Source organism: Musa acuminata, chromosome BXJ3-8, assembly GCF_036884655.1.
Source record: "Musa acuminata AAA Group cultivar baxijiao chromosome BXJ3-8, Cavendish_Baxijiao_AAA, whole genome shotgun sequence".
Taxonomy (NCBI): Eukaryota; Viridiplantae; Streptophyta; class Magnoliopsida; order Zingiberales; family Musaceae; genus Musa; species Musa acuminata.
Window position 1 is genome coordinate 29,124,552 of NC_088356.1, and position 13,517 is coordinate 29,138,068.

Genomic DNA, 13,517 nt, shown 5'->3' on the forward strand with positions numbered 1-13,517 from the left:
AAGCGAAGAGCCCACCACATGATAACGACAACAAAAGCGAAGATTGAGGAAAGGAGAACAAGGGAGAAAGGATACGGTGTCCGGGAATGGCGATCTCGAGTATTGACGGCGAGGGGATTAGCGTTGCAGATGGACTCGACCGTGGTGAGGTCCCCGTTCCTCGCGGCGGCGTGGAGATCGGAAGATTCGCTGCCCCCCTTCGGTAATCGGTTCTTCCTCCTCGATGCCGCTCCGGGGTCTCCCATCTCCGCGGGGTGTGCCGTCGTGGAGCTTCGAGCGACGAAGGCAGCGGTAATACATAGTTGATTGAAGGCCGAGACCGTTAAGGCCCACAAATGTGGAGACGTACTTCAAACGAAGATACCTTGGATCGTTAGAATCGGACTAGGTTTCCGAGAGACATTGGATCGAGCTGGGGCTTATCACCCGCATCTTTCCTTCTTGGATTAGGATTATAGCTCGATTCGGATAGGATTCCGAATCGAACTGGGGTTCGGACACTCTGCCTGTTATATAAGGACGTGACCTTTGGACTTGTCACGAATCACTCCTCTCCGACGCTCTTCTTCGCTCCACACTGTTGTATCGTCGCGTGGAAAGATGTCTTCGCAACGAGGAGGAGGAGGAGGAGGGCGGCAATATTTGGTGGTGCGCTCGGTTTGGGCGTGGAACTTGGAGTACGAGTTCTCCATCATTGCTTCCCTCGTGGATCGCTTCTCTTACGTCGCCTTCGACACGGAGTTTCCCGGCTTCCTCTACAGAACTCGGAGGCCACACCGTCTTCTCCCGCCCAGCCTGCGCTATGCCCTCCTCAAGGCCAACGTCGACAAGATGGAGCTCGTCCAACTCGGCCTCACCCTCTTCGACGCCTTCGGCGGCCTCCCCGACATCGGCACCGGCGGCAGGGTCGGGTTCGTGTGGGAGTTCAACTTCCGGGAATTCGATGTCCGACGCGACCTCCACGCGCCGGACTCCGTCGACCTGCTCCGCTCCAGTGGCATCGACTTCGACCGGCTCCCCCTCTACGGCATTGACTCCGGCCAGTTCGCCGCCCACCTCTATCGATCCGGCCTCGTCGCTCATTGCCGTTTCTGCCGCCCGCACTCCACTCGATGGATCGCCTTTCACAGCTGCTACGACTTCGCCTATCTCATCAAGGTGCTGGGGTTCGGCCGGCCTCTGCCCGACACCCTGGAAGAGTTCCTCGGCCTGGTGAACTTGCTCTTCGGAGAGACTGTGGATCTCAAGCACATTATGCGCGGCTGCAAGGGTCTCTCCGGCGGGCTGGAGAGAGTGGCGAGTACCCTCGGGGTGCCACGCCAAGCTGGGAAGTCGCATCAAGCTGGATCAGATAGCTTGGTGACCTGCCAAGTCTATCTGAAGATGAAGCGGAGGTTCTTCGACGACCAAGACGCCAAGGTGGCCTGCCATCGCGGCATCATCTACGGCCTACAAGCCTGCTGAATTCCTCCTTCGTTCTTGGAGTTTGTCAACGCAGCGCAGTGAAGGTCGTCGATTCTCAAAGCAAGTCAACTCAAATATGATCTTTCTCTTTTTCTTTGTGCACAAATGTCGAATGTTTCAACGTAAATAATATACAAATCAAGTCGTCTGTCAAATTCGGATGTGAAAATTGATTGCTGCTTGTGATGTATGGTAAGAATCCGAAGATTGTTGGATATGCACCACATCGATCTGTGCTCTGTTATTTTCTGGCTCACAGTTCTTGGATAAACTGATAGCTTTCAAATTGGGCAAACAACATGATATGTTGATGGCCGAAGAGAGGAAGTTCCCGTACAAGGGGGAGTCTGTACTTCTGCAGATAGATAAAGCAAGATCAGAACAGAAACAATGGATCATAAAAGGAGGGACGAAGAGATGTTTCCTGAAGATGACTCTTGCGATGGTAAAACATCAAGCTTAGCACTGACTTTGGAGTCACTTCTCCCAATTGATCACCGAATTATAATTCACGATCATAATTCGATCGTAATTGACTCAGATCTACAGTTCAGAAATATGAAGCTTCAGCAAGGTGGGTGGAAGGCACCATGGCCATCATGGTAGCCAATCAATCATGTGAGGTTGCAATCAAGGTTTAAAGATGATGAGCTAACTAACACTACTTCAAGTCAAAAATTAAAAGGGTTAGAGAAAAGATGATGAGCTCTGGAACAGAGTAATTAATCCATGTGAAGAGTCATTTCCACACGCTGCCAATTTTTTATACAGAACTTAAATTGAAGATATCAAATTTACTCGTCGCCGAAAGTATGTCGAGTTAGGTGCTCATGAATTCGAACACCATCTTAACCTGCAAGACCTACGCAAACTGGGAAGAAGAGACCATCGATCCATAGTGTGAATGAGAAGTTCATGAGAAAACTGATTTGAAAATGGGAGAACATTTCCTTCACCAACTGCAAAAGCATGCTTCAGATATAATGACAGAAACAAAGAATAAAGATGTGCAACATTTGCTAACAAAAAACACCTTATAGATCAACAGATAAAGTCCCAGAAAACAACACAAAGTCACCAATAAAATGTTACAGCATCAACACTAGAGCAGCCCTTATACGATTGTTGTCTTTCGTATTTGCGTCCAATTCTCCATCCTCATCTTGTACATCATTTTCAGCCAGAAGGTGATCAAGGGAAACCTTAGACTTTTTAGGTTTTGATGAGTCCTCATCAGCAGCTGCTTCACCTCTTCTCTTTTCCTTAGTATCCGTGCCTTCTTCATCGACATTACCCGACTCTTATTGGCAAGGATCATGTTCAAAGACTTGCTACCAACCTCAAATTTTTCTAAAGTTTCTTTGAGTAGCAAGTTTTCCTTTTTAAGTATTTCTAATTCATCACATTTCGTACAAGGAGTTAAACTATTATTATGCTCAACCTTTAATCTATTGAAATCACTAACAAAAGAAGCATGCTCCTTTTTTAACCATTTATATTTTTTACTAATTGATTTGCATTCATCAAATAAATCATGAAAAGTATTTAATAGTTCATCAAAGGATAAATTTACATTAAATGAACTTGTTATCTCATATCCAATGGTCATTAGTGCATAGTGAGCAACTTGCTCGGTGATGGTAGGCTCCTCTTCTTCGGATGTACTTGAGGCGTCCCATGTTGCTTTGAGAGCCTTCTTCTTTGGTTGCCTCTTCTTGGCTAGGGGACATTCGCTCTTGTAATGTCCCGGCTTCTTGCATTCGTAGCATATTACTTGATATTTCTTGGATTCAAATTTATTTTTAGTGTCATTTTTAAATTTATTTCTTTTTATGAATTTTTTGAATTTTTTTGTTAAGAGTGCCAAATCTTCATCAAAGTCCTCATCACTTGAGTTTTCTTTTAAGTGATCTTCTTCGGTTCTCAGTGCCATATCTTTCTTGTTCTTTGCAAGGGTGTCCTCAAGCTCTTCATGAGCTTTATAAGTCATTTCATAGGTCATTAGTAACCCAATTAGTTCTTCGAGAGGAAAATTATTCAGATCTTTGGCCTCTTGAATGACCGTTACTTTAGGGTCCCAACTCTTTGGAAGGGATCTTAAAATTTTATTAACAATTTCAAAATCCGAAAAACTTTTACCATGTCCTTTTAGACCATTGACGGCATCTGTAAATCGGATGTACATATCTCCAATGGTCTCACTCAGTTTCATCCGAAACAACTCATAAGTGTGCACTAAAATATTAATTTTTGACTCTTTCACTCTATTAGTGCCTTCATGAGTCAGTTCGAGTGTGTGTCAAATATCAAAAGTCATTTCACAAATCGACACTCGATTAAACTCGTTTTTATCTAATGCACAAAACAAGACATTCATAGCCTTGACATTTAAAGTGAAAGTCTTCTTCTCCAACTCATTCCAATCGTTCATTGGAAGATAAGACTTTTGAAAACCATTTTCAATAATATTCCATAGCTCAAAATCCATTGAAATTAGGAAGATCTTCATTCTAGTCTTCCAATATGTGTAATCCGTCCCATTTATCATGGGCGGATGTGTAATTGAATGACTCTCTTGGTTACTAGCAAATGTTATCTCTCTTGGGTTTTAAACTAAATGAGAGTGAACTTTGCTCTGATACCAATTGTTAGGATCAAGAGCGGCACTAAGAGGGGAGGGGTGAATTAGTGTAGCGGAAAACTTTCATGATTTCAGAAAATTGTTTGTTTCATTTAAAACTGATTCCAATAAAAATGGTTTCGATTCAATCTGTTTCGGAGAGAAGTTGAACTTGAAAGCTTTCGTAAAAGTGCAAGAGAAGATTAAGGTGGTTTGCAGTAAAGTAAATTGTGCAAATGAAAAGCAAACCAGAATTTAAAGTGGTTCGGTCAAGGTGACTTACATCCACTTTCGGATTCCTCCTCTGATGAGGCCTTCGGCGTCCACTAAAGGCCTTCCTTCAATAGGTGAAGACCGAACACCTATTTACAGCACTTTATCCTCTTCCTGGGTTTAGGAGAGAACCCTTACAAGTCTCATACCTCTCTTAAATGATCTCAAAATTTAGAAAGGGAGGAGGACTTTAGCATTTGTTTACAACACTTTTACACCCCAATAACTCAAGATTATAATCACACTTCGGTACCTTTTCATGCTGAAAAGGGTGGGGTATTTATAGGCCCCAATGACTTTCAAAAATGGAGCTAAAAAGAGTCTTATCTTGGATTTTTGGGGTACTGGCGGTACCACCGCCTGACACCTGACACTAAGCGGTACTACCACTCAGTCTGGGCTATACCACTGCCTGACAGAGCTCGTAGACCTAGCTCTAACGATACCACTGCCTGATAGGGGTGGTACCTCTGCTGGCAGCAATAACTGTCGGCGGTACCACCACCCAGACCACATGGGGTGCTGCTTTCCACGTGGTGCCACCGTCGGCCAGGAATTCAGCATCCTGGTTAGGCCTTGACTCTGGCCCAAACCAGCCCAACTCCGGGCCCAATTGGCCCTTAATAGAGTTGATGAGATTATCTCCCAAATCAACTCTAATTATTGTTCTAACTATGATTAAGGCAAGCATGATTCGGTATGTCGATTTTTCACTCGGCGATCTTTTGGTGAACTTTTCGGTGAGTCTTCCGGCGAGCTTCTGATGAACTCCCAACCAACTCTCAGCTAGTCTTCCGACGTGCTTCCAGCGTGTTTCCGGTAATCTTCCCATGAGCTTTCGGTGAGTCTTCCAACGTGCTTCCGGTGATCTCACGATGAACTCTCGGCGAGCTCCTAATATATCATCCGAGTCTTCGACTCCGGCCCATCATCTGCTTTACGCCTTACTGCTATCGTAGTTAATCCTGCACACTTATCTTAACACATGGATTAGATCAAATAATTTATCAATTGATTTCATCATCAAAATATGAGATTCAACATCAACGACTCAGCGTCATCTTCATGGTCGCTACCTTCACCAACTACATCTTTTCCATTCCGCCTTGTCATGATCTCTAACCTTTAGCTTTGATACCAAACTGATACCGGTGTGATGCAGAATAGGGGGGGTGTAGTAGAATAAAATTTGAAAGAAAACCGATAGTACAGCTTGTCGAATAGAAAAGGAGCAAACTAATGAAGCAACTTTGATAAAAATGAAAAGTAGCTCACCACCAAGTTTAAAATCATAATGGGATACAGAAAGTTCATCACCCAACGGAAATTAAACAAGGATATAAAACTAGAATATAAAAGACTCACCACTCAAGGACGCATCCAAGAGATACAGAGTTTATGGGAGCACTCCAAGATAGCTTCTGCCAAAATATCATCAGTTTCTAAAGTCCTTTCTAAGCCCTAAACACTAACATTAGTACTAGTGCATGAAACAACCCTTCATACATAGGGAATTTCGAAATTAAGTGTTCACAGCTTCTAACCAACTCCTTTAATGCATTCCTTGGTCATAAAAAGAAAAGCACCTTGAAATAGCTTTAACTTTGTGTAGGGAATATGATGATGAGCTATCATATTTGAGTGGGCCGAGTTGAAGATTATGAGGCATCATTGTTGGCTGAAAAAAATATCATATCAAAATCAAGGTTCATATGATCAGATTATAGTAAATTAGACACTCCCATGTCACCGCAAGAGAGGACGATGCATTGAAGGGTCGGATGAAGCGTCGAATGAACTAACGATATGTCGGATAACATGTGATTAATGCTTTGTAATAATTATTTAGATCAAATTAGTTTTAGTTCTAATTAGGTTGGTTTAGAATGTAATTAGGCCAAATCAATTAGAGGCCAATTTGGCTAATGTTGGGGCTATTTTGGGCTAAGAGAAAGGCTCATTTAGTGACTCAAAAGTTAAGTTAGGCGATGGCACTACTGGTCCAAGCAGTGGCACTACTAGAGGCTCAGTCTCCAAGACAGTCTCCGAGACTGTGTTAGGTAGTAGTACCACCAAATTGGGCAGTGGTATCGCCCAAACACAATCTCCCAAACTATGTCAGGCGGTGGTACCGCCAGATTGGGCAGTGGTACTGCCCAATATCAGTGCTACAAATGATAGTATTGCCTAGCACAAGTGGTGGTACCGCCAGGACCCGAGAAACCCGCGATGAGACCTTTTTTGACTCCATTTTTGAAGTCATTTGAGGTCTATAAATACCCCAACTATTCCTGCATGGAGATAAAAGAATTATGCAGAAAGGGAAAAAAATTTTAAGTTATAAAAGTGTTGAAAAGATTGAGTTCTCTCCTCCTTGAGCTTAGAGGTTGTTCTAAGGAAGGTGTACGAGGGTTACCTTGAGAGGTGTAAAGGTTATCTCCTGAACCTATAAAAATGAGAAAGAGTATAAAAGGGTAGTTGATCTTTACCTATTAAAAGAAGATTAGTAGTGGAAGCTGGTGGCCTCGAGTGAAGAGGAATCGGGAGTGGATGTAGGTCACGAAAACCGAACAACTATAAATTTGGTTTGTATTTATTTTGACCATTTTATTTTCATTACAAACTAATTTCTTATGTTCAATGGTATCAGAGCCATTGGTGCCGACTTGGTCCTAACAATTGGTATCAGGGCCACGTTTCTCATAACACACAAGAGAGATCGCTTTTTTCAGCTTTCAAGAGGGTCTTTCTATCACTCATCCTCCTATGTTCAATGGAACAGACTACACTTGTTGGAAAACTCGGATGAGAGTTTTCTTCTTTTCTTTGAACTTTGATTTATGGAATATCGTTAAACTTGGTTTTCAATCCCCCTCTAAACATATGAATGAATGGAATGACTTTGAGAAAAAAATATTTCTTTAAATGCACAAGCTATGAATGTTTTATTTTATGCTTTGGATAAAAATGAGTTTAATCATATTTCGACTTGTGAAACTGTATATGACATTTGGCATACTCTTGAAGTCACACACAAAGGCAAAAGTAGGATTAAAGATTCTAAAGTTAATTTTTTAATGTATGATTTGAAATTATTTCGTATGAAACCAAGCGAAACCATTGGAGACATATATACCCGTTTTACGGATGTCGTCAATGGTTAAAAAGCACTTAGTAAAAGTTTTTCAAATTTTGAACTTATAAATAAAATACTAAGACCCCTTCTAAAAAGTTGGGATCCAAAAGTGTCGGCAATACAAGAAGCAAAGGACCTGAACAACCTTGCTTTTGAAGAACTTATCGAGTCATTAATGACCTATGAAATGACGTGCAAGGCACATGATGAACTTGATGAACATGAGAACAACCTTCTAAAGAACAAGAAGGATTTGACACTTAGAACAAAAGAAGACCACTCGAGCGAAAGCTCAAGTGATGATGAACTTGATCTCCTAACAACAAAGTTTAAAAAGTTCATAAAACAATAATCAAAAAATAAAATAAACTTAAAAAGAAGAGGTTGCCAAAGAAAAATAAGACACTCAAAGCAACTTGGGACAAATCGAGTACCTCCAAAGACGATGAACAAACCAACAAAGACACAGTGGTGAACTATGCCTTGGTGACTCTCGACGATGAGGTAAATGACTCACCCAAAACCTCTTTACTTTACTATGAAATTACTTGATACTTTTCATGAGTTATTTTTAAATTAATTAGTGTATATATATATATATATATATATATATATATATATATATATATATATATATATATATATATATATATATATATATATATATATATGATATTATCAGGCTTTTCTATCTAGTGATTTAAAAAAAATGATCATGACAATTTGATGTTTTATAAAAGAACAAAATGTTAGATTTAAATCTAATGTTTGTACACCTAATAAGATTAATCCTATGTATTTTTTAAGAAGTAATAATATGTATCTTTATGATTTCCGTATTGCTTTTCGGTTTTAAACGATGAAACATATTTTGATTTGACATAAAAGATAATAGGTATGAAATAAATCACATAAATTGAAATAACTAAAAAGGGAATAGATTTTGAAATTTTCTCTATCTCTATCTTATCGATTTTTTAATAAGAAATTAATAAATCTATTTATGTTATTTTGAATCTCTTGAAAGTGATTTTGATAATTTGATAAATTGAATGAGTTGAAAATAATGATGAATGTTTTGAAAATAAATATTTGTATCATGCTAGATGGTTTTACATTTTAAAATTATGCATGATGAGTTGAAGTAATGATGATTTAAAAAATATTTATTTAAATGCATGAATCGATAATCTTTTTATCACATGAATCATGATTCCTTTACTTGACTCAATATTTCTTATGTATGAACCAAATACCCCTTTCTTCTTGTCATTTACTAAAGAGGAGATTTTTTTATATATCATGATTTTTCTTGTAAATTATAATTTTAAAATTTTTAATATATAAATTATGATCTTGACAACTTGAGATTTTTTATAGATGAATCAAGATCTTTTATTCTCCTATGTTCCTTTCTTCTTGGATGTTGAGTTGGAGGATTGGTCGACGTGTCGGCCGAAGGTTTTGTGCCATGAGTTCGGGCATCGAGCCAAGAAGATCGGACATTACGCTAAGGAGATCGAATGTTGCGAGAAGGCGACATGCCGATTGACAATACACCGAATGAGAGGACTTATGCCGAAGGGTCGGATGAAGCACCAAATGAACCAATGATATGTCAAACAACATGTGATTAATGCTTTGTAATAATTATATAGATCGAAGTAGTTTTAGTTCTAATTGGGTTGGTTTAGAATCTAATTAAGCCAACTCAATTAGGGGCCAATTAGGCCTATGTTGGGGCTATTTTGGGCCAAGAGGCTTAGTCTCCAAGACAATTTCTGATATTGTGTTAGGTAGTAGTATCGCTAGAATGGACGGTGGTACTGCCCAACTGGGCGGTGGTACTGCCCAGTGTCAAGCGGTGGTACCGCTAGTCTAAGTAGTGGTACCACCCTGACATAGTCTGCCAGGCGGTGGTATCGCCAGACTGGGCGATGGTATTGCCCAGTGTCAGTGTTGCAGGCAGTAGTACCACTCAACACAAGTGGTGGTATCGCTAGGATCCGTGAAACCCGGGATGAGACCTTTTTTTTGCTCCATTTTTAAGCCATTTGAGGTCTATAAATACCCCAACTATTTTTACAGTGAGATGTAAGAATTAAGCAGAAAGGAGAAAGAATTCTAAGTTATAAAAGTGTTGAAAGATTGAGTTCCCTTCTCCTTGAGCTCAGAGGTTGTTCTAAGGAAGGTGTGTGAGAGTTACCTTGAGGGGTGTAAAGGTTATCTCTTGAACTTGTAAAAAGGACAAAGAGTATAAAAGGGTAGTTGATCTTTGCCCATTGAAAGAAGATAGATAGTGGAAGCCAATAGCCTCGAGTGAAGAGGAATCGGGAGTGGATATAGGTCATGACGACCGAACCACTATAAATCTGGTTTGCATTTACTTTGAGCTTTTTATTTTCATTGCAAACTGATTTCTTACGTTCACTACGCTTATGAAAGTGTTTTCAAGTTAACATCTTTCCAATCAGTTTTCATCGAATGAGAATTTTCAAACCGACGTGATTTTATCATAAGCACTAATTCACCCCCCCCCCTCCCCTCTTAGTGCCGACTTGGTCCTAACAGCTTGGGTAGTTAGATGGAGATCCAATACCCAATAAGGCAGGATCCATTAGGGTTAAGTTGACAAGGGGTCTCTATAAATATGAGGGAACCAAAGGTTCATAGGCTAGAGCTTCTCTTAGTTGCCATCTCCTATTCTCCTCTCCCCTTCTCATCCTCAAATAGCAGGTCTGAAGATTTGAGAAGCGTCGTCGAAGCCCTTTTGTGTGGATCATCATTGGAGAGGGAGGTGCATGACTTCCTTCATCCTCTCCTACAGATCTGTAGGGATCCAAGGATATATGATCTCCCTAGGTAATTACGCAGTTTTCAGTTTTGTGGATTTTGCACACCAATCTTCGCATGACAATGAACATAATTTATGAGAAATTTGGGGATTTTTATTTTCTATTTTTTCGCTACACATGTGATGTCGCCCCTAGATTTTCTTACAGGGCCCAGTTCTCTATCTCAATGTAGCCAAGCTCAGCTACTTGAGGGGTGCACCTAGGCCGAGCTTATACACCCCCAAGCCATGCACCTGGGCATGAAGACCTGAGGGTGACATCTTGGATGAGTAAAAGTTAAAAAGGATTCGCTCCCGAGCCATGCACCTCGGCGTGAAGCCCCAAGGGCTGCATCTAGACCGAGCCTACATGCTCCCTAGCCATGCACCTCGGCATGAAGACCCGAGGGTTGCACCTAGATCGAGCTTATACGCTCTCATGCACTCGGCATGAAGACCTGAGGCCTGCACCTAGGCCGAGTCTACGCACTCCCTAGCCGTGCATCTCGGCATGAAGACCCGAGGGTTGCACCTAGGCCAAGCTTATATGCTCCTTAGTCATGCACTTAGTATAAAGACCTAAGGCTTGCACTTAGGCCGAGTCTACACACTCCCTAGCTGTGCACCTTGGCATGAAGACTCGAGGGTGGCACCTCGGATGAGTAAGAGTTAAAAGGGACTTGCTCCTGAGCTATACATCTCGGTGTGAAGCCCTGAGGGCTACACCTAAGCCAAGCCTACAAGCTCCCTAGCCATGCACCTCAGTATGAAGACCCAATGGTTGCACCTAGATTGAGCTTACATGCTCCCTAGATGTGCACTCAGCATAAGAACCCGAGGCCTGCACCTAGGCCAAGCCTACGTGCTCCCTAGCTGTGCACCTTAGTATGAAGACCCGAGGGTGGCACCTTAGATGAGTAAGAGTTAAAAATGATTCGCTCCTGAGCCATGCACCTCAGCGTGAGGCCTCGAGGGCTGCACCTAGGCCGAGCTTACATGCTCCCTAGTTGTGCACCTCATTGAGAAGCCCTGAGGCCTACACCTAGGCCAAGCCTATGCGCTCCCTAGTTGTGCACCTTAGTAAGAAGTCTCGAGGCCTACACCTAAGCTGACCCTACGTGCTCCCTAGTCGTGCACATCAGCATAAAGACCTGATGGTGGCACTTTAGATGAGTAAGAGTTAAAAAGGACTCACGCCCGAGACATGCACCTCAACATGAAGCCCTGAGGGCTACATGCTCCTAAGGGATATACCTTAGTGAAAAGACCTGAGGGATGCACCTAGGCCGAGCTTACATGCTCCCTAGCCATGCACCTTAGCGAAAAGACCTAAGGGATGCACCTAGGCCAAGCTTATACGCTCCTGAGCCATGCACTCGACATGAAGACCCTAGGACTATACCTCAATCAGACCAACACATTCCAAACACCCCAGCCAACAGAGTTCCATCAGAGCATGCATCAGATAGAAGAGCACACAAGTGTGCCCTTCGAAAAAAGGCCCCGAAGGATGTCTTTCCGAGAGGGGGCAAATGATAGGGACCATTTTGCCCCCATGCCAGCTCATTTGCCACTGAAACCGACACCTAAGCAGGGCTCCTAGTCACTAGCCCCAAGATGACACCGTAATGCATCCAGATGTACCCCACTAGCAATAACCGTCCTACCTTATCAAGATCAGAGAATGATCAAGTGGTTCACCTAATCTTATCCTAAGCCAGCCAGTAAGAAGGCCAAGGGATCAGGTATAAAAAGGAACCTATCAGCTCACGCTGAAGGGTGGCCTCTCTCTCTCTCTACACAGACACACACACATACTCTCTCTCTCTCTCTCTTCTCTCTCTCTCTCTTGACCCTCTTGATTGCTAGAAAAAGTCATTAGATCTCTCTTGAGTGTTAATCTAATTGAGAGAAGTACGCTCTGATACTAATTGTTAAGATCATAATGACACTAAGAGGGGTGTGGGGGTGGGGGTGAATTAATGTTATAGCAATTTTAACCGATTTTAAAGTTTATCGATATCCATATAAAATATACGATTAACCAAAAGTGCAAGTAAAGGTTGCAAGTAAAGTAAATTAGTAAGCAATAGCAGCAAATCAAGGAAAGAGAAGAATGCAAATCGATCTATAATGGTTCGATCATCCCGACCTACGTCCACTCTCAATTCCTCTTCCCTTGAGGCCATCGGCTTTCACTACCAATCTTCTTTCCAATGGGCAAACATCAACTACCCTTGTTACAACTCTTCTCCTTTTAGTAGGCTTAGGAGAGAACCTCCACACTCACTCTTTTACAAGAGATCTCACCTCTTACAACTTAGAATCATCTTTGAACTCAAGAAGAAGGAAGAGACTCAAACAATGCTCAAAGAGAGAGTTTATAACACTTTTATACTGAAGAATTAATGCTCCATCAAGCAAGCATGAGTAGGGTATTTATAGATCCAAAAAAGCTTCAAGAATGGAGCCAAAAATTTAAATCCCTAAAATTTCGGGGTACTGACGATACTATTGTCAGCACTGAATGATACTACTATCATCATGGGGCCAAGAATCCAAGCTCTAGTGGTACCACCATTGGCCTGGGCGATACTATCATCGAAACTATCGAAAAAGCATAATAGTGCTTTTCGATTGACTCAAGTGTTACTACCGCCTAGGCCTGGCGGTACCACTACCTAGGCTTGCTTTAGATCATCGATTTGACCTTCTAATAGGCCTAATTCGGTCATAGTTCAAGTCCAATGGGTTTCTTCACAAGTTGGCATGGTTTCAGCCCAATACCAACTCAATTTGATAAAAAAATCTCAATCAAGACTTTAATAATCCAACCACATATCCTACACAATTATGAAACTTTCAGCACGTTATACACCATTCCAACATGTCGTCTGATCTTCCAGCACTTCGTCTAAACCTCCGGCACATCGTCATTTTCTTCAACATATCACTCAATCTATTAGTATGTCGACTTTCTCACGGCATTCGATTTTTAGGTGCAATACCCGATCTTTCCAACACGATGCCCAATCTTATTGTACGAAATCCAATCTTTAGCACATCAACTAATCCTCCGGCTCGACATCCAATTCCCGACATGATACTTTTCTCAACACAATGTCTAATTCTCTTACTTCGATAATTTGCCCTTTAATGGTTTGAGTCCGTCATCAAAGTATTTCTTGCAT

The 13,517-nt window shown here is 41.7% G+C and overlaps 1 protein-coding gene across 1 annotated transcript; it reads left to right on the top strand.

Annotated features, from left to right (window-relative positions):
• The first annotated feature begins 600 nt into the window (after positions 1 to 600).
• LOC135644163 (probable CCR4-associated factor 1 homolog 11) lies at positions 601 to 1,464 on the top strand. The gene has a single exon (XM_065161628.1). The coding sequence runs from the start codon at positions 601 to 603 to the stop codon at positions 1,462 to 1,464; it is 864 nt and encodes a 287-aa protein (XP_065017700.1).
• Positions 1,465 to 13,517: the final 12,053 nt, after the last annotated feature.

Bases quoted from the DNA above. Each gene is read 5' to 3' on its own strand.
- LOC135644163 (XM_065161628.1), top strand. From the start codon at position 601: ATGTCTTCGCAACGAGGAGGAGGAGGAGGAGGGCGGCAATATTTGGTG.